The following is a 25,386-nucleotide window of genomic DNA, read 5'->3' as shown; positions in this document are numbered from 1 at the left end:
GTCTCTCACAAAACACAAAAGCCGACGTCCGCTGTTGATTATCCATGGCACAAGGTGAGATGATGTCACTATGCCGAAGGAGATCAGTATAGCCATGAACAATAAAACGTAATGCACTATGGCATAAAAAAATCACAACTCAGTCATTATACAGTGCAGCATAAGTTAGCACTGTACGCAGTAACGCAATGTAAGTCGTAGAGTTTGCACAGACATTATGCATAGTCATGTTTCCGAGGTTAAAGAACTAAAATATTCAGAAAAACAAGTCAACATGGCCGGAAAAGTAAATTAATAAGGCTTTAATACAGTCGGCCCTGATCGTGGCTTGGACCGTTTGTAATCAAAAGAGATAAGGAAAAAAAATGACATGAGGATCACATTTACCTGATTGCATATGTTGCAGTGAAAGTGGTCTCGCTTCTTCTTCTTGCAGAAAGGCCTGCCGCAGCTCTGGCAGTCACTGAACATGATGTGCCTCTCCATTCCCGGAATTATGGGCCCTGCTGAAATGGTGGCTGTGGTCGGTTTCATCAGGAGCTTCATCAGCGGCTGTTGGTCGGAGTCCGGCACCGATGAAGCTGTGCTCGAGGTTGGGCTTGCACCAAGTCTGTCCTTCTCTCCATCTTCATCCTCATTGTGATTGCCATTGTCGTTTCCGGCTTTGCCTCCACTGCTGTTGTTGTTACCACCGCCGCTGTTAGAGAAAGCTGACAGAGGGTAGAAGGTTCCGGAGGACTTGACGACAGTCTTCTGGGAGCTGTCGCTCGCGGCAGGGCTCGCTGTTCTGTCGTCATCGCTGGAGCAAGACTTCTTCTTTGGGGGCGATGGGCCTTCGTCCTCTTCTTCCTGCAGCGGCGAGCTGTTCGGCAGCTGCTGGAGTTGCTGCTGAGAACCACTGTGCTTCTGTTCGTGGAGGCTCATGGTGGAGTAGCGGACGAACGAGTAGTTGCAGTTTGGTCGTGTGCAGTGGAAATGCCTGTTAACCTTGTTGCTGTGGCAGCCGGGCAGCCGGCAGTCGACGCTTCGGTCGTAGAATACGAACCCTTCGATGATGTCGATGTTGTCGTGAAAGTCTTTGGAATGCAGCACGAGGATGTCTTCGCGATCAGTCACGTAGTGGCAGCGTGCCTGGACGCAGTGGAAATGCCGCTGGCCCATGAAGGTGCAGAGCTTGTCCGGACACACGCTGTTTTCTGGGAAGATGAAGAACCCCTCGTGGACCTGCAGAAGGGCCCGCGGTATTTGTCATACATTGAGTATGAGGCAAAATGATATCGAAAATGGAAAGCATGGTTACAGGTGCAGTGATTATGCAAACTCAAAGGCTTAACTATGCATCCTATATAAGTAAATGCACTTCAGAACTGCATATATTGCTTCCATATGCTAAGATATTATATCCCATCTTCTAAAAATTAATATGCATAAGTCTCACAGTCAAACAGCCCAATGTGCAATAAATCTGAAATGCGACAAGCCTGCGACACTTTAATAATATAACATAATAATATATAATATACTCCTCTTTGATTATTTGATTTTTCTCACATGGTAATGTATATGAGGTCACTGAGACTTCGTGTTTTTTTTTTTTTTTTTTTTTTTTAAGGAAGAGAAGCTTTAGACCAGTGAAACAAGCTACAAGACATTTTCGTAGAGTACTCACATCAGGAGTGGCGGCAGGCTGCAATGCGGCAGACCCACTGTGAGGCGCTATTGCCTCAGGCTCTGACGACTCCTTTGGTTCAGTTTTGACAGCCATCAGAGCAGCCTGCTCAGCAGAATGCTTCTCCTGCTGCTCCAGTAGCTTCTCCTGGATGTGCTGATGCTGCTGCAGGAACTGCAATGCCTGTTGATTCTCTACAGTGAAGTCCATCCCAGCCGAGCCCATCGGCATTCGCGCCATGCTGGACGGGCCGGGCATCCCCATGAGTCCGCCGGTGCCACCCGGGCCTTGGAACGGTGGGAACAGGTTCGGCATGTTTTGACTAGATCCAGGTTTTGGAAGCTTAAAGCTTGCGTAGATGGCTTGAGATAGGTGAGGTGAGCTGGGACCTAGTGGGAACTGTAAAAGGAAAAAGAAAAGAGGACAACCAGTCAGCCAACACAGATGTGCCAACTCATTTATTGGATGAGAAGAATGGCTATCATGGTGGCCCCATCTCATTTTCTTCAGGGATATTACAGGCGCTGCTCTGCTCATTTACAAAGTTCCACCATGCCTACAGTTTATTGAACTTCGGAAGCCTTAAAAGAAGCCTCCGAAGAGCAGGCTGGAAAAAAAAACTGACAAAATATCTGGTGTTTAGCCCAAAACAGCTGCAACCAAAACAGAATGTAGGCTCTCTTAAGTATAGTGCACCAACCTTGCACTTCGTATAGTTCAATCCAGAGATTGTTATTTCCTTATGGATTAAGAAGCTTCAGAGAATATGCTGTGGCATCTGACAGGATGAAATATGCACCTCAATCATGCGGTTCTTTGGTGGTCGTCCTCGCTTGCGTCTAAAAACGCCATCTATAGGCACTGATGGGATGGCACTGAACTGGTCCCTGGACATGCTCAGTTTGGTCGTGTACTCGTGCATCTTGTAATGGTCCAGCCGCCGAAAGGGCTTGTCAGTACTGCTCACAATGTCCCTGCAACCATCCTGGAAAATAAGTCATTGAAATTAGCCGCATGAAAAATATTGCCACTGTTTGTCCTTTTCGGTGGCTCACGGCAAGTGCCACGTGTCTTTGGTAATGAAGAATTAGCATTCAGGGGAATATGAAGGCAACCAAAACTTACCCATTGGCAATGGTAGTGTTTTTCCTTTAATGTGAAAGGGCAATCAGGTGGGCATTCTCCATCGATGCTTTTTCCCACCGTGTGATAAAAACACTGGGTTATCTGATCCTGATGCTCGTGGTTCCTGCAGATCACAAGCAAAACTCTCTTGTAGTCATAAAATACCTAACAACACTGAAGGCTGATATCTTGTGGACACCACTTAAGTACAAGGACCTATACAGAGAGAAGTGAACTCCCGTTAATTCGGCCTTCAGGGGACCAGGGAAAACATTCGAATTATCGAAAAGGGTACGAAAACTGCAAAAAAAGAAAGTGTCTACATCACAGAAATTTTATTTCACGAACACCTGAATGGTGGTTGTCTGCACGTGAGCTGAAACCCAAGTGAAAACCACGTTTTTTTTTTTTTTTTTCGATTTCGTCTACTGCTTCGCTGTCGAGAACGTTGAAGAAATGCAGAAAAATAGTAAATTCCTCCGCAACCATTTTCGCAGAGCGACGCAGTAGGAGCGTGCCTCTTCATAAAGCAGCCCCTGCGCAGTTTGCGGATGCTTCACCACACACAACGCTGTGAAGCATCGCGGTGAAGCGCCCAGTGTGGTGAAAATTGCTCGTGTACAGCGCACAGTTTCAGCGTATGGAAGCATGTGGATGCACGCGATGGGATACATGCGCAGGCCTTAGAACAGCGCGACGACATTTCAAAATAAAAATAACAGTGACGCGCCAAGCAGCGTCCGAAACACGCGAATGGCCAATGCACGCGCCTAATTACGGCGCGACATAACGCGAATTTAAGCAAAGCGAACCGAAACTATGCTATTTAGCTATACTCCGTAAATAGCGGAAAATTCCGATCGCCGTCGTGCCTGATAGCCCGCACGAAGTGATCGGGCACCACTGTTCCACGCAATTGAGGTTCTGGGTGGTCTGTGTATCGGTCATCACTGACTGCACGAGTCATGCCTCGACGCGATCGCCCGTCCGAATTTACCGGAGCGAGGCCCGCTCCTGTCAGAATTAAGGTTCCATAAGCGTATATGGCACCAGCCGGGACAACGGTCCGAATTATCCGAATTTCGGAATTAACGGAGGTCGAATTAACGTGATTAGGTTCTAATGCAGCAATGTCTCACTTTGCATGTTCTTGTACTCCTCCAACATCTTTTCCAGGAAAAACCATGGTACAGTTGTCGGTGGTGCAGTGATAATGCTCGCGGTAGATAAACTCGCATTCGGGCCGGCACAGATCCGTTGGCGAGTACCTGCGGAGAGAAAAGACATACATTGTAACATCCAAGGCCAACTAATACAATATGCCTTTTTTCTTCATAAAGGCACCGAGTGTGTGCAAGATGCTCGCAGGGGTTGTCACATGTGCGAGCGTCATAGTGTTAGGTTGCGGGGTAGCGTTTCATATGCGCTGTTTATTAGTCACTCGGACGCGGACTCGTACACGAGTCCGCGTTTTGGACAAGTATCAGCTTATAGTTACTTTGTGTAGCAAAGCCACGGCATTTTATTAACGCTATGGCGTTAAGCACAATTATATGCGCATATATAATAAAATAATCAGTCAAAATTTGCTATATCTGAATATTATTATATCCGTTAAAGAACACATGCATCAACTAATACTTTAACATGGTCACTATACATTTCACATATCAAGGAAATAGTTTTTAGAGCCCTCCGTACGTAGCCCGGCCGTCAGGTGAGCAGTGAAGAAGAAAACGTGTAGGTGCGTCCTCACCTGACCATGTACCGCTGCCAGGTCTCCTCCACTTTTCCCGCATCTCTGACGGCGTCGAGCGGCCGACCGTTGCTCGGCGGCGCGCAGCCCTCGTCCTCTTTCGCGCTGGTGCCGAAGCCCTGACTGGTCGCAAAGTTGAACGCGAGGCCCGGGTGCATGGCGGCTCCCACGCCGGAGGCGTTGGGAAGGAAAGCCGACAGGAACGCCGGGTCGAGCACGTTGTGCGCTTTGGGCTGGCTCGCGTCGGGAGCGCCGGGCTGCTGCGGGGCCGAGCTGCCGTTACCACCATTGCTGCTGCTGAGGCCCATGCTGCCGAGCTGCTGCTTGCTGCCGTCGTACGCCAGCGCCTGGTGGTTCGTGGCCACGAGCCCCTTGGGGTCGGGGCCGAGGCCTCCAGACGCCGTCGTCACCGGCGTGGTGCCTACGCCGATGTTGGCGCCCGGCTGGAGCGGCGACGTCCCGGAGGGTACTACGCCTCCCGGGAACATGCTCTGCACAGGTGAGCTGCTCAAACTCTGCTCGCACAGGGCCAGCTGCGGAAAAGGTGAACGGAAGTGACGACGCGGTTAATTCGCTGTTCTCTCTGCAGAAGCTACAACGATAAGACGTGACTCTCGACAATGCTGTAAAAAAAAAATTTCTTCACTGAATATTGTGACGCGTGATGAAAAAACAAATAAATCATTGGCACTGAAAGGAAAAGCCTACATATACTTATATGCCTTACAGACGTCATTTCTGGGAAGTCTCGGGAATCGTTTTGACGTCACTGCGCAAGAGAGAGAGAGAGGTGGGGAGCTAGTTGCAAAGAGGCGTGCTTTGATTTTGTGCTTTAGGAGAATATGACCAACATAGAAGACAGGTGCAACCCTGACGTGGTCCTTGTACCATAAGCGAACGGAGGGGAACCCTGCGTGGGCGCATTACCTGTTCGGCGGTGAGTCCCGGTGGCAGGTCGCTCGGCTGGCCGTAGCTCTTGAGCATGCTCTGGGCCAGCTTGAACTTTCGGTAGGCCATTTCGGTGTCCTGACGCTCATGCTTGCGCTTGTGGGAGTACAGCTGCCCGCTGGAATGCAGCACGTAGCTGCACCCCGGCCGGATGCAGTGGATGTGGTTGCAGATGCGCGAGAACCTGCAGTTCTCGTACGAGCAGTGCTCGTGCTTCATGAATTTCTTGAAGCCGTCCTTGTTCAGCTGCTCGTCCTTGATGTGGTACGTCTTGTGCTTCTCTGCGGGGGAAGGAGAACCGACAGGCGCGCGTCAGAGCCGGATATCGAAACAGCGGCTAATCTGTGATCGTCACTTGATACCTGAGTAACAAGAACAGCCTTGATCCTAATAATTGCTCTGACATAGCTTGGTTTATGGGGTTTAACGTCTCACAGTGACCGAGGTTATGAGAGGCGCAGTAGTAGAGGGATCCGAAAATTTCGCCTCCCTGGTGTTCTTTAACGTGCACTGACATCGCATAGCACACGGGCGCCTTGCTTTTCACCTCCATCGAAAAGAGGCCGCCGTGGTCGGGATTCGATCCCGCACAGCAATCGAGAACCCTATACTAGCCGCTGGGCCACCGCGGCGGGAGGTCCTGATAACAGACTGAACTACTGAATTTGTACAGCATCATGCCCTGGCTACCAGACTTGCTGAAAACCTGACAGCTATAAGCCATGACACAACGGCCTAAAGCTAGGTCTCATCTTCCATCGCTGAGCGAAGGTCGCATTTATAACTGCCTAATTGAGCCCAATTTCCGACAGAAAGAACGCCGCCTAAATCGAAATCTGTGAAATATTGCGCGCTCACCAATGTCGGCTTTGTTCTTGAATGTGGTCTTGCAGCCTGGTCGGCGGCAGTGGAAGTGCGTGGTCCTCTGTCCGTAGAAGAGGCAGGTGGGCGTGTTGCAGTCCTCCGTGGCACGGAACCTCTGGAAGCCTTCCTGGATGATGGCCGAATCTTTGCGGTGGTAGTTTGCGTGCATTTGCACGTCCGACGTGCTGATATACACTTTGTCGCAATTGTCCTGCACGTGAATGAGAGAAATTGCCTGTACACACAATACACGCAGGCAAAATTAAGCTGATGAATATAATACCAGCAGCCTGAATATGATAGTGAGATACGGGCTAGTTGGTGGCTAGTATTGGTATGCATCATGAAACCGCGCAAAAAGACAAGGGACAGAGAAGAAATCTTTGTCCGCGCTTTGTCCCGTCGCTTTCTTCTCTGTCCCTTGTATTTTCATGATGCACGCTGAATATGACATAAAGATTCAAATAAAAATTTAGAGCACTCAATCTAAACTCGCCGCGTATTTGTACGCGATGAAACGCCTTAACTCTAAAACGTTTATAAACGGCAAATATGGCACCGATTCTGGGGAAAACGTATAGGTCGTCGTCGAAGTGCTGCGGCGAGCAGTGGAACTATATGCCCACCTTCAGACAGTGGTAGTGCGTCTGCTTCCGGTTGTGAGCGCAGTTGGGGAACTTCTCCGAGCAGTCATCCATGGGGCTGTACCGCAGGAAACCGTGTTGGAGGGACTCGTCCCGCTTCTTATGCCACTTGAAGTGGCGGATCATCTCCTCCTTCTTCACGAACACCTGCGCCAAGACCAAGGGAAGGGGTTGCAATGCCCCGTGAGTACGGCATTCCACCCAAGCACATATATATTTAGGATATATCAAAGTATAAAACGGCCAAGAGACTTCAGCGCGAAACTCTTAAGCAAGTTACGCGTCAAGCTTTGTTGCCGTTTTTACGCAGCTGTTGACACGCAGTTCGATGGAAATGCGGCGCTAATGAAGGCTAAAAGCATTCCATTCTTGAAACGAAAGCTTTTTTTTTTTGTTTTGTTTTGTTTTCGCTCCGAGGTCGGCGGGAGCTTCCGGAATTGGAACAGCCATCTCCGACCCGCCAAAAGAACGGTAGCAGAAAAATTGCCACGAGAGCGCGCTAAATTAGCCAGGGAGATCTTTTTTTATTATTATTTTTTTTTTCTTAAGAGCTTGCCGCTCCGCGCGCATAGAAGTGCGCTATGGAGTGCGGAGAAGATGCTATATACGGCCAAGAGAAACGCATTAACTTCGCCCTTGCAAATCAAAAACCAGTATCCATTATCATCAGGCGCAGGCGACGGGTACTCGCGTAAAAGGGGTGAGCTGTCGAAGGAAGCCGACCCGAAAGGTGCCGAGATAGGGACGATGCACCTGCGGCTACTGTACAACTCGCGGTATGGCGCCGCGAAGCTCTGGCGTTATCTCTCGACTTCGCTCCTGGGACGACCGCTAAGACCTCGTGCCACTATATTTCACGCCACTTCGTCGGGCACCACTCGGCTATAGGCGCCGATAGGATACGTGCCGCGGGTTATTGCTCTGAGCGCGCTCCAGTGTGACCAGGGATGAAAAAGAAAATGAGACGCAAGCGGAGAATGCAGCGTTACTGCGGTAATCAAGTCCTTCTGAGCATTCATTTCTGCACGCCTCTTTAACGAGTATCGCCGTTCTGCAGCATTTTCGCCCCTTTTTGTATGCGTATATATATATTTTTTTTTCCTTCGCTTCCGTTCTCTCCCGTGCATCGTCTCGTTACCCCCCCTCCCTCTTCCCTGGAAGCAAGGCAGCTACACTCATAACTTTTTATTTATTGCGTGGTGGAGCCTTCTTCCAAAACTACGCTCGTTCCAGCAGGAAAAGCTCCGGAGGGGTCAAGACACGACGGGCGCACAACGCGTTCGGAAGGGTCTTGAGAGCCCACCGAGAGCACGAACTTGGCGCAGGACGGCGGTGGGGCATAAACTTTGGAGGCAGTTTGGAGGGGAAAGAAAAGAAAATGATAATAAAGACAGTAATAATAACAGGCGCCCAAGGTCGAGAGAAGGGAGCCGTTGAATAGCGCTGTTTATATTTGGGCTACACGGCCGTCTTCACGCGGTCAGGCTTCTTTCGTTCCTTGCGCAAATACGTGCGGGACACGAACCGAGCTCTTCCAATCGAGAGGGCAGGAAAGAAAAAAAAAACAAGGAAAAAAATATCGCACCTCTTAACCTTTAAAATTTAAATCTCGATCACATCGGTAAAATTTTATTTGAGCGTTCTGCATATACAGGACAGCGTCCCAATACGCGCCTACGATGTATTTCCAAATTAGACTATACAGACAGCAGTTCCTACGTCGTCAATAACTACGTGCTGGGGACGCACAGTTTCCTTCCAAATGCTTCACGACACTCATGACTAAAAAGCAATTCTGTCCCTCGACCGAATCTGAAAAACGCCGTGTAGTCCTTCAAGCCATGAATGTTGCTTTACTGCGCTATTCCAAGACATAAGACGAGCTATACAAGGTTTTAAGGAGCACCCTTTGTTCACTCCTGTTGCCTGTATAGTACACATCTACAAGCGTTCGCTACAAGACCGCCGCTCGAGGTGTTACGAAGTGTTTCGTGCAGAAAACAGGTTCAGAGCCGTTCCGCGAGACGGAACGGTTTTCTGTGCCGCCCTGACCTGCCCTGTTCGCACACCTCGGGCGGCGGAATTTCCCGCCAGTTTCGTGTTTTCCGTTTACGACGGTCCACGCCTTTTTTTTTTTTCCTTTTAGTTTTTATTTAGCAGACTAGATCGTGCCCATAATTGCGCTCAGCGCGGGCTGTTTTATGACCACCTCGCCTCTTTCTTTTTTTCAATTCTCTCTTTCCGCAGTCACGAACCAAACGTGTTTATACGCGAGAGTATGGGCAGCTCTTCAAGCAGGAAAATTAGTGCCAGGGAGTGCCTTCGGGGTTTACTGAATTCTGTCCAGTCGGCAATCAAAGAAACAAGTCGCTGAGGCATTGCCACGGACATATAAGTAGAACTCAATAAATAAATAAAAAAAAGAGAGAGAGGAGGGGGAGTGCCTAAGCGGATCCGGCACATCGGAGCGAACGGCTGCGATATAAGAATGAGAGAAACTTCATGACGTGCACGGCACATCCGCGTTGGCGCCAAATATGAGTAGCCGGAGCTAGGGCGCAATCATTTCCTGGAAAGTATATAACGAACAAAAAATAATACAGCATGACGAACTGCCTGCTAATTCAAAATATTGCTAATAGGGAATATTTCCTCTATCATCCATCTATTTCACGGTCTGCACAGAAGAAGCGGGTAGTCGTATGAAGCTCGTCAAAGAAACGGAAAACCGAGCCTCTAGGGAAATGAGCTTTTGGACGAGCTGCTTGCATACTTGAAACATCGAAAAAGCGAAAGAACCACATTCACAACAAGGAAACGCGTGCAGCCACGTCATGTTCAAAATGGCTGAGCAATGAAGCACCTACCTATCTCTACAAACCAACTTTCTTACAAATATTTTGTGCTCATCCGCTTACGTTTTCCGAACGCATTTGACATCACAGAAAGAAAGAGCAACAAGTGCGGGTAGCTCACCCTTGAGTTGCAGTCGAGACAATGGAAGTGCTCCCGATAGTTGAGGTCCTTGCAGTAGTTGCTACCGCACTGGGTCGCACTGGAGTACCTGCGAGGCGTGGAAACTCGGTCAGTCAGCGGCTTTCGTCGCACTCGAAAGGGTCTCCATATATGTGGCAGAGTACCGTCATATGTCTCACCTGCGCACGTAGCGGGAGTAGTCGATGGGTGGAACCTTGGGCTGCTCCAGCTTTACTGACAGACAGTTGGCCAGGTTGGTGCTCATAAGACCTGGAAGAGACAAGGCAAAACATCGTGCACGCAACAGTGAGCCCTATGTTTGAGATGTCTCACCAAAATGACATGTAAGGTGCGGAAACAAATCATGAACGAGTACAGACGCCACCGGTTATTCAGGCTTTTCAACAGTACAAGATCTGCATAACCTGTTGTCTCTCGTGCGGTGCTCGCCCATTAACACCTCTAAGAAAGGGGTACCGACGAGGAGGTTACGCTCAGAATTATGCCAGACAATTAAGTCGATATATCTAGTTTGCTTACACCGCGGTCAGAAAACTAAATCGCGCCAGGTTACCGTTGAATATCTACCGGCTAGTTTGCTCACAGTGCGGTTGGTGAAGTAACCCGTGCCAGGTGTTCGCGGTCTCCCCGAATATCGGGAAACCTGCTGAGCACGAAGGACAATGCAGCCAGAGCCAAACGCACAGTAAACGAACACCTCTCGACTTGCTTAAAAACGCTGAGCACGTAATCGAGTGGCACGAACAGTTTGCCACGAACAGTTCGCGCCCGAGCCAGAAAAAGACGGAGTAGTGGAAGCTCGCCCAAAGGGTGTGAAATCTTTCCCGAAAGACGGCATTAAAGATCGAAAACAACGTACACTGTCGCAGCGAGGTGTGGCCCTACATAACCGTTCTGCAGAACGATACACTGTTTCGCACCCTCTGTCCGTACTGGTAGCGGTTGTATTATATGGCCGACGCGCACGCGCGAGCAACCGACACGGGGCGAAATCGCGCCTCATTACAGCGGGTGCGCGCGTAGTGGCCTGCTAATTGGCGCAACGGCAACGCTGTAGCCGCAGCAACACGCATGGGCGCGAACATTGCGCTTTAAGCAATCTCGGAGCACCCCCCCCCCCCCCCCCCTTCCCACAACCCCCCTTTGTACAGACGCGAGCGTGCAGCACGCTTTCTGTCTGGGCAGGCGACCACGCGCCTGGACTGCAGCGACGTTTCGGTTAGCGCCTGTGGGTTCCTCGCGGCTGCGATCAGGCCATCCATCACGGCTGCTGCCTTCCTGGCTCCCTCGCTCGCTCTTCGAGGCCGCAACGTCCGCGCGTGTCTCTCCAGAGAGGTGCGTCCTACCCACCCGCGGCTATTGTTGCGTGTACGGAGAAACGAGACGACGACGCTGCCACCGGGCAAAAAAAAATGAATATACTAAAGGAAGCGTCTCGCAACACCATCTGAGATGCTCTCTGGTTTTGCGCCCAGGCTGGCCGAGCGGGCAGGTCGCCGCATTATCATACGAAAATTAAAGTGATCGAACCCAGCCGCCGGTTGGTCACATGCCGAACGTTTGCCGGCACTTCCTTTATTTTTTTTCACTTACTTCGCCCAGTTTTTCTGTGCATTTGTTAACTTTACCCGTCACGAGCGTCACTAATTTTGAACCCAACATTCCCGATGATCTTTCTTTCCCTTTTTTTTTTTTTTTTCTTGCGAACTTTGTTCGACCATGTTTCCACAGCGCCTCTTTGGCGATGAAGTTTTGTTTTGTTTGCACTGATATCCTTGGATATTCTGCGACAAGCAAGTCAGGCGTGAAAATATGCAGGCGCTCCGACTTTACTCGGAAAATACGAGGAGGGGACAAGACCAGCCCTCGCCGCAGGAAAGCGGATCTGGGGACGCCTTGTTGAAGGTTCGGTATGCCTTAAAAGAATCCCTCAAGCTGCAAAAAGAGGGAAAACGTACGCGTTCTTTTGACACCAAAGGAGTGGCAATATATGAGACCAGTGAGGAGCAAGGCCAAAGGAATTCAGCCTGCTGAGAGAATATCATTGATTCCTCAATATGCAGCAGGGTGCAAAACGGGGAAGCCGCGAGCGATTGGAGAGGGAGGAGGAATTATGGCAATCTTAATTCTTTTTTGACTCATCCAGTTTTTTAGGTTTCTATAGCTCAGCTTACCGACGTGTGAAATGCTTCAAACTTTCGGTAACAGAGACAAACAAAAATACACATACACTAAACAATTTTAATTTTCACATACAAAATACAGTACACCGACACTGTTAGTGGAAAGGCTCGTTACACTGTCCTCACACCTGGTGTAAAAAGAAAAAAAAAACGCTAGACCTGTAATGCAGTCCACATTACGACTTCGTGCTGGATGACTGACACCTGCCGTCCTAGTGGTCTAACGCAGAGAAGCATCTCCACCGCTCGCCCCAGTTAGGCCAATAACGTCGGTCGTAAAATAAGTAATGATTAAAAAAAAACGGTTGTCAGGCGATGCGGAGGGCTTCGAAGTTCTTGCAGCGCATTATCAAGGTGCCGCTGGTTGTTTCTGATGGCTATCGACCCCTGTCGCCCGCATCTCTCGTCCTCGCGCTGTCGGACCCAAAATGAATCGGCCTTACACAAGACCTCGATAGCCGCCGTTCTTTTATATCCCTACTTTCTTCTCTTCATCTCTCGACCGGCATGCACGGCTGCGCGAGGAGAAGCGCCGCCGAGTCGTCGCAAGTCTGGGTCTCAGAGAGGGGACGACGCAATTGGAAACGTTACTCGCGTTTCGGAAAAAACCGGCCCCTGACAATTAGGCGCATGCGTCCGGCTTTTAGCGAATCGCTGAGGCGTGAAGCGAGGCGATAGCGAGCTCTCGTTTCTCTTTTTTCCCATGGCATATGTAATGCCGCAGTGAGGCCGCGCATCAGCCTGAGTATCTGTATATATTTATACATATATAGCGCATGCACTGCGTGCAAGGGTATGCAGTAAGGTAATATCGCAGCCTCCGTGCTCGGGCGGAGAAGGGCACAGGCTAGTGCTGAATTCTATTCGTTCTATTTCCAATCGCCGACTGAAACTCCGCCGCTGCCAAAGAATGCTCTCGGATAAGACGGAACATGGCCTTCAGGAAAAGCAAGCATCACGAGCGATCGCCCGGGGAAAGCATGGAAAGAGCGAATTCTCGCATATTTTCTTTTATTTATTCCTTTCCTTTTTTAAAGTCGTCCAGCTTCAAGAAGATGGAGCGTTCCGTAGTTAAAAGAAAGACTCCGAAACGGCGAGCGCGTCTGTATAACCTGGCGACGGTGGCGATGTGGCGACTTTGCGACTAGATGGATTGCCCACTTCAGACAGCGTTCACGACTACGCAGCCTCTGACCTTCCCGATAAGACCCAGTTCTAGTTTAAATAGTCCGCGGAATGCTTCGCTTTAACTGATAAGTAAGCGCGTTTATTTTTATTTTTTTTTTTTTTTGTTATCTGTAGCAGGCCCGTGGAATCGAGCGAAAGAAAAGAACCATGCACTTTTGAAGTTTGCACCCTTGGATTTGATGCAGGAGAGAACCGATATATCAAGATGAACCATGGCAGATGTCAATGAGCAACTTTACAAAGGGGACAGCGGAGCTCGCATAAACCATTTATGTCAATGAGCAACTTTACAAAGGGGGACAGCGGAGCTCGCATAAACCATTTCCGCCCTTCAATGAGTTAGCACTTAAAATCGGTCAGTGCATTATACCACCCCCCTCGATTACACATGCGCCCACACAGACAGACAAATGGCTGGGAAGAAACCGGTCAATTGCCGTAAACACGGATCTTCTTTTAGAAAAGCCAGGAATGCAGTGACTTTAGGTTCACCGGCACTGGGTGAGTTTTTGTCACTTGTGGTCTCAGCAAAAACAAAGCTCGTTTTGCAAGCTATCAACGCTGGCGCCGCGTGCGTATACCTCTCTACACAGCACTGAAAAGCCATAGACATTGCGGTGAATGCTATAGGTCCAGGCGCAGGCACAGGGTGTTTTTTTTTTTTTTTTTTTTTATGCTACTGGTCTTGTGTACGTTTTTTTTTTTTTTTTTTTTTTAAATAATAAGTGGACTTCACTTCGGTGATTCATTTTCAAAGCTATTTTCTTTGCGATCATAGTTGACGATCGGACAAGACAACTCGGCCCGCCCATATAACTAAACTTTGCGTGGTATTTCGGTGAAAGCTGTTTTCCTGATTGGTTAACGCATGACAGAGGCACTGAAGACCCATAACAGCTGATGAAAAAAAAAAAACACGCACGAATTCAGCGACTAAGCGTCAGCGCAGCCGACCGACACTCGCAAACAACACGGCAACGGCCGTGCGGCTTCGGGAGCAACTTTGCTTATTCTGACATCTGAAAGCGGGGCCTGTGCTCGAAGCTCGCGCCTTATACATCCCGCCGAAGAACGGTGCGTTCTTGTGTGTATAAACGCTTTTTTTTTTTTTCGCTTGTTAACGCTCACACCCGCTTACATGTTTGTCTCTGGTGCCATTCGCCCTAACTAACAGGCGCAGTATTTTACACACGCCCGAGTAGCTTAACCAGGCCGGCCAACGGGGACCCCGCGCGGCCGTTTCCCAGGCGCGCTAGAAGGAAACGCCTCTCTCGCTGCACAGGCTGACCCCAACCCTATAACTAATCGAACTGTCCCATCGAAGCGCCGTAAACAAGTTTCGCCCCGCATAGAGACGAAAGGAACGCGGTACAGCTTCGTGAAAGTGGCTCGAGCTTGCATTTATTTGGGTCGTTCTGCGCGAATGTCTCAGCAGCGCCAGAATAGCGTTTTTTTTTTGTTTGTTTGTTTTTTTTTTCCTAAATAAGACTCAAACGCGGTCGTGCGTTTCTGTGGAGTAGAAAGCATCGCAATTACACGCATGCGCGCACACACATGATGCGCACAAGAAGTGCCACTGTTTTGCTTTCTTTTTTAAATTATCGGTGTTTCATTTTCTCCATTTACAAATCAGTTATTGCCAACCGTTTCTGGTATACAGGCAAACAAATTAATTTATTTATTTACTTGCTTATTTAAAACACCCTCAGGGTGCAGATGTAAGTTACAGAAGGGAGGGGCGGATACAGTATATATATATATATATATATATATATATATATATATATATATATATATATATATATATATATATATATACATAACAGAAGGTTAACACAATAAGCGTACAAAATCTCTGAAAAACAAAGTTCGTTAGAAGTTAGCACATAAAATGAACAACGAGGTACATGTCTAATTTAGGAAGACGAGATAGGTGTAAAAAATAACAAATATAAAAAAATATAATAAGCAGCACATTATACAATAAAGATAAACAAGTAATCATACAATAAGTTTTAATACTATGCAAGAAAGGAAGTGTGCAGCGCGGATTTTGAATTTTTCTTCTTCAGTTATACTTGTTAGGGATGCAGACAGGTTAATCCAATCATTACAGGTCCGGGGAAAAAAACGAGTTAGAATAGGCAACTGTGTTTAAGTGCGGAATGTTTACCTTGTGCTGGTACTGTTTAAATGTGCCGTTCACGACAAAATAAAGCCTATTTAGTTACTGGTGTTGAATTTAAATTGGGCGAAATACACCCTCCCCAACTAAAAACCAAAGAGGACCTTTTAAGCCAACACTGAAACCTGCTGTCGGTGTTACACAGATAGAAAAGGTACCCGCTTTATTTCAAAGCAATGAATTTCAAACAATATTTCCTCTTCACAGAAACCCAGTTAACTAGTTCAAATTCCATCCTATGAGTATGAAACATTCTGAAATTGGCGACCTTATTACGTTTAAACGCAAAATGCAGATATTAAGTAGCAGGTCAAGTATATTTCGTGCTCTGAATATGATCCAGCACCAACTAGCCCCTCAAGCCGTTATTTTAAGGCGTTACCCCATGATCAAAATTTCTCAGGGTAATTTTTATTCTAAAAATATCGCCTCCATACCGCGCTCCGAGCGCAGTTTCTCTGCATTCGCATCCTGCTACTAGCAACACCATCTCAGATGTCCTTTAATACCGGACCACTTCATAACACTTGCAGAGCTAGAGGGGCGTTCCTACCTGCAGAGCGCATACACGCCGCACTCGGTAGAAAAAAATTCGGGCCGCGCGGAAAGGGCCACACACGAGCACGGCAACACGGGCGCGTCGCATCTGAAAAGACCGTTCGGCTAGGAATGACCCATTTTCGCTTTTGAGTCCCCTCTCAGCGGCCTGGTGCATACCTTACGGCCGTTATCTCAGCATCGGCAGCCCATTCATCGCAACTCCAGCCTGACCAAACAGAGTCCTTGGCGGCGCACTTAAGAACAGCGGCGCCTCCGCGGCTTGGCGACACCTATACGACCGTTCCTTTCCAAAAGACGACGTCTCGAAGCATGGCCACCAAAAGTACGTAACTCCTCTAGTTGACTCGCAAACGAACCAGTTGCTCTATCGTGCCTTTTAAAGACAGAAAAAAAGGAAATGCCGAAACCAACGAGTCCGTGTGTATACACCTCCAGTACGACATGCCAGCAATAGAGCCTTCGACGGAGGCATATGTAAAGATAACGAAGCCACGCAAATGCGTCGACTTTTTCTCACGCGGGTGTAGAAAAAGCAAGAGAAAACGCCTCGATGCGAAAATATGGCCAGATCGCCGGCGATGTGAGCCTGAAAACGCCTACGAATTTAGGTTGGAGACCATGCATAACGTTCTCCTTTAATTCGCTAGTGGTTTCCCTCGCTCTTGGCCATAAATTAAATCTAATCGCGTTACATCGAAGGTAGAAAGCGTGGGCCGTGCGCAACGCATTCGAGACTTTCTGTCCTTGCGCATATTAAGACTCGGCTGCTTATCGATACAGGTTAGAGGACGCGTGAAAAGTTTCACTTTGAACGAAACTCACTCGCATAATTGCCTGAATAAAAAGTAGTTGAGAAGTCGCAAAGAATAAAGCATAATGGAGATGCCAATTAATATAGCATCCGTACTTATATGGCTCTAGGCCAAGGTTTTCGTAATACATTTTGCATCGCAATATAAATTAAAGACTATGCACTGTCACACTATACGCTTGGCCACATGCCCTCGTTGTTCATTCGAAGCTCTGCTTCTGGCACATCAAAAAAAAAAAAAAAAAAAAAAAAAAAAAAGCGAAACTCGTAGTACTATAGGTCCTGGTTCCGACGATATGGTTCCTACTCCTATAAAATATAAACACACACACACACACACACACACACACACACACACACACACACACACACACACACACACACACACACACACACACACACACACACACACACACACACACACACACACACACACACACACACACACACACACACACACACACACACACACACACACACACACACACTTACTAAAGAGGGGTGGGTGCCGTTTTCTCAGTGCACTCTCCCTATCCTTTTATAATTGCGTGCGTTCGTACCATTTTTTTTCTTTTAGTTTTAACGCGACATATTTGGAGGCATGTCGTTGTCGAGAACATCCGGCGTTGGCGTAGTAAATGAAGAGTCACGGGCATGACACAGGCAGGCGGCATAGCTGGCCGGTGACATGGCGTGGAATGATTGGTCATCATGTGGTGTGACGTCGCGAGGCCACGTGCCATGGCGGAGTTGGGCTTCGCCTTCAATATGGAGGGTGAGATCAGAACCCAGCCCTCCAGGGCACTTTTATCCCGATAGACCACTCATAGGGCACGTTCGTACGAAGTGATTAAAGCGGGGAATTACGTCGGATGCCCTTTCATATAATATGGAAACTTATGTCTGTATGCTGACGAGTACGTGTAGGAGGATAATAGAAGTTCAAATTAAAGGAGAGCGATTACATGAGTAGCAAATAGCATGTACGCGAATGAAGAAGCCGGCAAACGGAAGCCATAATGGTCTCCCCTATTTTCAAACGTCTATACGTTTGTGCGCGCGTTCGAGGGTGTATCTCGTCTGATTTTTCACGCACCTGGTGTACGATGCCAATCAGTAGGATCCCGAGAATAAAGATAACGACCCAATAGCGTTCTTGGTTCGCGTATCCTTCTCAAGACGAGTAACGTACAGCTCGCCTGATTCTCCACCCTAAACCTGCCGCGGTGGATAAGTGGTTAGGGCGCTAGACTGCAGCAACCTAAGGACGCAGATCAAATCCCGGCCCCCCTTTCGACGGAGGTAAAGAAGCGCGGCATCCGTGTACTGTGCGATGTCAGGGCACATTAAAAGAATCACAAGTAGAAGAAATTTCCGCTGCCTTCCACAAAAGGGCAAACCTTATCGCTTGGGGACGTTGAAGCCTATAAAAAAAACCTAAACTAATTCACCAACTTGCTTCAGTAACTTCAACAACAAACAAGGAGATATTGCAAGGCGCTGTACGGAAAGAAGAAGCGCCTCTTTCTCTGCCCGGTATACGAGCGTGTTGTTTTGACGGCGCCAGACAGTCCGGCGCTATAGACTTCCACAGCCGGAGAGGTGAACATTGAGACGTACGGGCGAGGCACAAAATCCGATTCGCACAACGACACCCTGTTGCTCGCACCCCGTCAACAAAGTGCTCCTTTTATTTGCTTCGTTTCGATTCTCGACTGGCGCCGCGCCACTGCCTTCGCGGTGTTGACTTTCCGTCGAGCAGCGCTCCTTCGGAGCGCGATCGAATGACCGCAGGCGCGCTCGACCTGAACGTCCTCATCCACCGCGCGCTTTCATCACGAGCCGAAAGCCGATGCTGTTCGGTGGAAGGCACGCGCGCGCGCGATTCTATGTAGATTTTTCAGTCGAGACAATAGTCACGTCGCGCATCATCCGACATCGCGAGCGTAGCTCGTCACGACCGTGCCTTCCACGTGAGCACCACGACCTGTGCGAAATTGTAGATTGTGCTACGCATCGCTCTGTAGCGGAGTGCTGGACACGCAACTACTAACGCACAAAAAAAAAAAGAAAGGAAACAGAAAACCGACTACAACGAAGCTACCTGTAATCTCCTTAGTGTACTTATGTTAACAGTCACGTCCTTATCCACGCGACATACCTCTGTTCGTTTCTACGTTTGCAGGGGCATTCTGCCACCCTTTCCACTGGTGTTCACATCACAATGCGGTAGCCTTTTCGTATCTGCGTTAAAAGCAGTCCGTCTAGTAAAGTAATCGTGACTTATCGAGTACGGCTAGACATGCTTTACCGAGCGCTACTGCAACCTGTAAGAGCACTTTTCCAACAAGCCACCCATCTGTGGGTTTTATCGTCGTCCCTCAACACCGCTTAACCGCTTTCGCAACGAGATTATAGTTTCGAATGCTTCTTCGATCTAATTGCCCCTTTCATCTTCCGACGCGGTATTCAGTATCGAATCTCAAAACCAACTCCTTCCAACCACCTGACAAATGTTGTAGACGACGTACGACTGAATGATAGTGGTTTCGATTCGACCTTTGGAGCCTGCATTCTTTTATTTACTTTGTGTGCGTGCGTGTGATTGCAAGGGACTTGCACGGGACACGGACGTGATGCGTTTCCAGTGTTTGTTTTACCACACGTGATCGGTTATATACGTTCGGGAATTCCGAGCAACATTTTGCGCATAAATCGTTTTACGTCCAGTGAAACGGAGCGAAAACCTTTTTCAGGCAGCCGTGTAATGGATTAGGTCCATACCCTCCTCCGCCGTTCGTCGCCAGCCCTTCTCCATCCACCCCCTCTCACATCCCGCTCGACCTTTTCTGACTCGCAACCGAAGAACACGCACTCAAAGCACCAACGTCACCACTCAGACATGCAAGGTAAACACAGCCGCTCTTTTCTCTGCATCTCCGAAATGACTCTTATCTGTCTTGTTGGGGATGGCCAGCTTTCTCGCGGTTAGCCGATCGACGACGTTGGCGAAAAAAAAAAAAAAAAAAAAAAGAAAAAAAAAAAACATCTGCTAGTATTCCCCGGCCTCGGCGAAAACAGAAAGCGATTCGTTTTCAAAGCGTTCCTTCACGCACACATGCCCACACACTGGCTCTTTGGCATATCTGACTTTGCATATTCAACCAGACTTCAACGCGCGCGCCTCCATTTCTTTCCGCGACCAGTTCGGCAGTTTGTCAGTAAAAAAGATAAACGCGCGAACCCCAACATAGGTCGAAATTCGAAATGAATGCGGCTCGCTGTGTATACGCCAGAAAGCTCGTGCACCCCGGCGGTCGGGGGGGACCACAGAGTGAACAACGCCGCGAATGTACAAACATAAGCATGTGCGGTCGAGAGACGATTGCTGCCTGTGCCAATGGAGGGAGCGAGAGGAGAGAGATAGATTAGGAGTGCAATTCTAAATGCGGGTTTGCTTTGCTCGTCGTTTCCGTTCTCTTATATATAGGATCTGGTTTTTCACAAGGGCAGGACGCAGAAACATGTAAGCGGCTTGCTATCGACATATGCAAGCTTTGGATAACGCACTGTTCGCATGCCTCTTTGTCTGGGCATGCGCTATAACAAGAGACGAGGCAATAAGACATCGACGATAAGACAAGGTTAGCATAGGTTTAGATGTAAAGGAAACGACGTTAAAGGCGCGCACTATTAAAGTAAACACAAGGGCCGTTGACAGCGGCCTCTCCTTTCCCTTTTTTTTTTGTTTCTTTTTTTTTTTTCTCTCTCTCTCTTGTCGTGAGGGCGAAGGAACCCGTCGCGACAGTGCTCTGTGAGAGGGTCTGTAGCGCCGTGATTAAACACTGCAAGGACCATTATTTTTTCTCTCAAAAGCAAGCAATACTTCGAGCCCTTGACGTGGTGATACACCTTGATTTTAATTAAGTTCTCAGCTCCCGACTCTATGCGCGCGATTAGATTTCGCCGGCTCCTATCGAGCCGCTTGCGAACATGCATGTTTGACTTATCGACGCGGCCGTCGTGCAAGAAATGATAAATACAGAAAGGACGATTCGTTTTTCGAAAAGTGCAGCATTAATTACGATCAAGGTCGCGTATGAACTGCGTCGCTTGCAAGTTTTCTTTTTTTTTTTTTTCCTCCGTCGAAGTGTGCGCGCCTGTTCACGTACAAACACGATGCAGTACGTGCGCCGTAGCGTTCGGTCGCCACTCTGACCGCTCAATTTAGCGTCGATGTCGCCGTCATAGCATAGCCCCGAGCGCGAGTGGCGAAAGTCATTTTTCTTGGAATCGTTTGCGCGGTATAGGAACGATGATGTCCTTTACGGACTTCCTTTCAGGGGATCTGTACTGAACCTTCGAGAAAAATGATACCCGATCTCAAATGGCCGGACCGTTAATGACTTCAATCATCGCGGACTATACGCGGAAGTCCAGGAAATTATAGATTTACTGAGAGCGAGACTACATTTCTTTATGAACCTCTCTCTCTCTCTCTCTCTCTCTATATATATATATATATATATATATATATATATATATATATATATATATATATATATATATATATATATATATATATATATATATATCACGTATTAGAAGTCCACCAATGGGTTAACTGTATACTTAGTCGATTTACTTTCGGAGTCGCGTGCAATGCATATATAATGAGCGGCGTACAGTTCAGCCACAGACCTCTGCCTGTTGACAAGCATAAAACGGCTGCGACATTTGTCGCGAAGCTGCGTCCCCCTTATACTGTGCAATGTATATGCTTGCGTTCAGTCGAATAATTTTTGATTAGCATGGAAACGCAAGACGAAAGAGAACCGGTCAAAGGCTCAAAGCATACCAAGTTTTCTCCAAGCTTGGGACTGCGTATCGCAACGAGGGGTATCTTTCATATATAGAGCGTTTAAGTATTCGTAACCAGGAGCATCATTAATTGCGCGTTTAATTTAAAAAAAAAAAACGAAAAAAGCCAGCTTTTCTCTCTCTCTCTCTCTCTTAAAGTATGCGGTGTAGCGCGCATGCTGCTAGTGAAAAATTCAACATCCATCTTTATAATCAGTTCAGGCTTCTTTCCGATCCGTTTTTGCGAGTGCTCCGGAACGCATATCGACAATCAATTAATCTCTCCACTGCGATTCGTTCAATCCGAATGAACGAGAGTCTTACCGCTACGACAAGGTCAAAACTTGCCTGGCCGCTGCGTGTGAACCAAACCGTCCATTCCGATATAGCAATGGCAGGCTCGAACCTGGCAAACTCGCCGGGAATAAATCTCCTGAAGTTACCGCTGCTGCATGGTGCTCAGTAAAGAAGCTGAGCTTCTTTAAAGTGTTGGTTTATTTCCATGTTGGGCAACCTATATATAGCTTGGTCGAACAAGTCGGCTCAGCACAGCTAAGTGCATCGTTGTGTGCCTGACTTCGTTAGGCGTCAGGTGCGCTGCCAAGGTTATTCGTCCACCTGCCAATTAATAATGCATGCTAACCTACATTCAGTAATATTTCACCATTTTTAGCTCCGTCGTTCTAGAATGCAGAACGACATGCGCTTGCTTCCGAGAATCCTTGCGTAAGGGCAAACGTAACTACCAGCAATAATAAAACGCAAGGAAAAACCAAGACAGTCAGCAAACCCACCACTTTCCATCCTCTCACATCTCTCATAGTAATGCTAACTTCCATTAGTGCATACCTCAGGACCTCAAGCATTTTTTCCCCTTAAACTGGGTTTGAATTACGGGTATTTTGACCATGCTCTTCTCAATATAAGTGTGACGTTGCCGGGGTCGAAACGACAGTTCGGATAAACCGGAAGTTCGAATCAAGCGGGTTCACTCACCGGCCGCGTGGCTCATGGTGGGCACGGCTGCCAACGGACTGCTTCCGCCGCCGCTGGACGAGGAGGACGAGACGGGGGCGTTTGCCAGCACGCCGCCAGCGGCGAGGGTGTTGTTGAGTGCCTCCGGTGCCATCTTGCCACCCAGCGTGGCTAGCGTCAGCAGGGTGGTCGCCATGTCCTGAGGAAGCATGCCCTGCGGAACACACGGGCTCAATGAGACGCGAGCCATACCTGCGGACACTCGACCGGTGACTGATAACTGCGCGGGACAGAGACCACGCACGAAAGATTAGCACCACGGTGCCTTCTTACCGAGCGGCCTTTGCGCTCACATCCTTTTAGAACTCGCACAAATTCACGGTTAGGCGGCTGCGGTGCTGCAGGTGTTTATTGTCTGGCCTGACATAAATATATCCAATGCGGCTTTTATGTATACTGACGCTTGTAGTTAACTCGGTGACGACAAGTATACAGCCGAAACTTCGCTGTTGAGTACACGCGGAGCGCGTCTCACGCCGCAAGAGAAGGAGAGAAGGTCTTTGTAATTTTTGAGTCAGCCTATACTAGAAATAAACCTCTGCTCATTCTCTGCCAATTTTATTGCATTCATTATCTCCATATGCAAACTACGTCTTAAGCCTACCTTTGGACAGACATGCGTTTAAAATGCAGAATAAAAAGGTCACTTCAGCACAAGATTAAACTCAGAACGCAAAAGAAAAATTCATAAAGAAGCTTCTTGAGGAAGGTGTTTATGCGTAACCCTGATCAATGGGCAAAAAAACTTAAGCAAAGAATTGCAGAACGCGTAGCTTAAGTCTCGCCACCTGTGTTTACGAATGTTCATTTTGTGTTCTTTTTTTTCCTCTGTTCCTTCCCAGGACAGCCCCGTAAACAGAAGCGAGGCCGCGAGCGCAGATCAGTCATTGTTTTGACTGGAATTCGCTGCAGCTGCGAACGGAAGACTCGCAACGTATAGCTCAGGATCTTACGCAAGGCTCGTATGGGCTCAAACGGTTTCTGAACGCTTCTATAAAGAAAGGCATTGTCACAGAGCCAACAAATTATCAGTTCTGCTTCCTCGAACTCATGCGTAAACATGTTTCCTTGAGCAAGGTCCTTACTTTTCCAACAAGTTATCGTGCATTCGTTTACTAGTACTAAGGAACTTGTGCTAAAAGTTTAAACGACGGAGTGCGTGACTATTAAACAGACCTGCTTTGAGCTGCCCATTGCCTCCGACCAGCGGGACATTAATCGTGCAGAACTGAAGATGAATCTACATACTTCGAAATCAAAGCTTGTTTTTTTGCCTGAGACTGATACGCCTAAGAAGCGCGCATATATGCTTTACTTTCGGTGTGAAATCTAATATATTACGCCCACGTTTTCGAATACCTCACTTCTCAGCCAGTATCTCGGGGAGGTATACGATTTTTCATTTCCTCCAGAATTGCTCATCATCTCAGGGGCCTTTTTGTACAAACCATAACAGCATTACAACGTGCGCTTAAATATGCCCAATGCCCGTCAGTATTTAGGGCGCGAACGATCTTAATTGCATTACCTTCTTTTGTTCGAAGCTCTTTTGTCCTTATTAACAGCATGTCCAATTCAACCCTGGTTTCGTTGCAAATATCTGAATTTTTCTAAACACTCCGTGGAGGCGAAAAGTCAGGCGCCCGTGTGCTGTGCGATGTCAGTGCACGTTAAAGAACCCCAGGTGGTAGAAATTTCCGGAGTCCTCCACTACAGCGTCTCTCATAGCCCGAGTCGCTTTGGGACGTTAAACCCCACAAACCAAACCAAACCAAACCAAACCAAACCAATTTTTCTGTGCAGGCGCCTTTTAGGCAAGAGTATTGGTGTAAAAAACAGACTTTATATATACTCTAGGGTACCTTGGACCTCTTTGTAACAGCTCACATCCGGCATGGGCAAGCAGAAACACGGACAAATACTGGCGCTTTAAATAAGGTTTAGTGGATAAGATATTCACCTGCAGCTTTGCAACAGAGAAAAGCCGTTGTAGAGTTGTGCGAGGGTGCGAACACACCGGAGCTTCGTTTTCGGGCCATGTGTGCGTTTTGCTTTACAAACGGAGCGACGCTGAAGGAAAGAAATACGACGTACAAAATGTGCGATGCCCTGCACTGCGTGTGTGCTCGCAAGTGTTTATGCCAGAGGCCCTCTTGAACTTTGACGAACACGGCACGGAGGGGCAGGGGGAGCCACATAGACCGTCTCAAGTGCAAGGGGAGCTCCCACGTGTAAAATAGTAGAACTAAAAACGAGCGGGAAAAAGTAAACAAACGAAGCCGGCGCCTCCCCGCCGACACGCTCTCCTGTGGTATACGAACTGACCGACCGGCCGGATCTGCGCGACCGCCATAGGTTCGCCTTTCAAATTCGCCCTTTTTTTTTTCTTGTAGTTTATTTTAGTTCGCAGGCTTTTCTCAGACCCGCGAACGCGCCCTATACGTCCTTCCTTTTCTCAGGATCTGCCAACCAAGGCTGGGCTCTCTTTTATTCTGGGCTTCAATCGCGTAAGGCGCTAGTCAAGGCTGAACGCCTCGACCGACCCTTAACGCCGCGGCTG

The 25,386-nt window shown here is 48.2% G+C and overlaps 1 protein-coding gene across 3 annotated transcripts in view; it reads right to left on the bottom strand.

The window, feature by feature from the left end:
• Positions 1–25,386, bottom strand: part of LOC146197306 (uncharacterized) — a 525,739-nt gene that overhangs the window by 5,320 nt on the left and 495,033 nt on the right. For all 3 annotated transcript variants that reach the window (XM_084599121.1, XM_084599122.1, XM_084599120.1), the window contains 12 exons: positions 22,788–22,980; positions 10,162–10,252; positions 9,983–10,070; positions 6,989–7,153; positions 6,357–6,573; positions 5,478–5,779; positions 4,551–5,083; positions 3,934–4,062; positions 2,795–2,918; positions 2,469–2,654; positions 1,670–2,068; positions 388–1,224 (listed from right to left, as the gene is read on the bottom strand). In XM_084599121.1, coding sequence (XP_084455247.1) covers positions 388–1,224; positions 1,670–2,068; positions 2,469–2,654; positions 2,795–2,918; positions 3,934–4,062; positions 4,551–5,083; positions 5,478–5,779; positions 6,357–6,573; positions 6,989–7,153; positions 9,983–10,070; positions 10,162–10,252; positions 22,788–22,980 — 3,264 coding nt within the window. The remainder of the gene's footprint in view (positions 1–387; positions 1,225–1,669; positions 2,069–2,468; positions 2,655–2,794; positions 2,919–3,933; positions 4,063–4,550; positions 5,084–5,477; positions 5,780–6,356; positions 6,574–6,988; positions 7,154–9,982; positions 10,071–10,161; positions 10,253–22,787; positions 22,981–25,386) is intronic.

This window comes from Amblyomma maculatum, chromosome 3, assembly GCF_055883805.1.
Source record: "Amblyomma maculatum isolate TAMU_Amacu chromosome 3, ASM5588380v1, whole genome shotgun sequence".
Taxonomy (NCBI): Eukaryota; Metazoa; Arthropoda; class Arachnida; order Ixodida; family Ixodidae; genus Amblyomma; species Amblyomma maculatum.
Note: the sequence above shows the minus strand (reverse complement) of the source record. Positions and strands in the feature narration are given on the sequence as shown.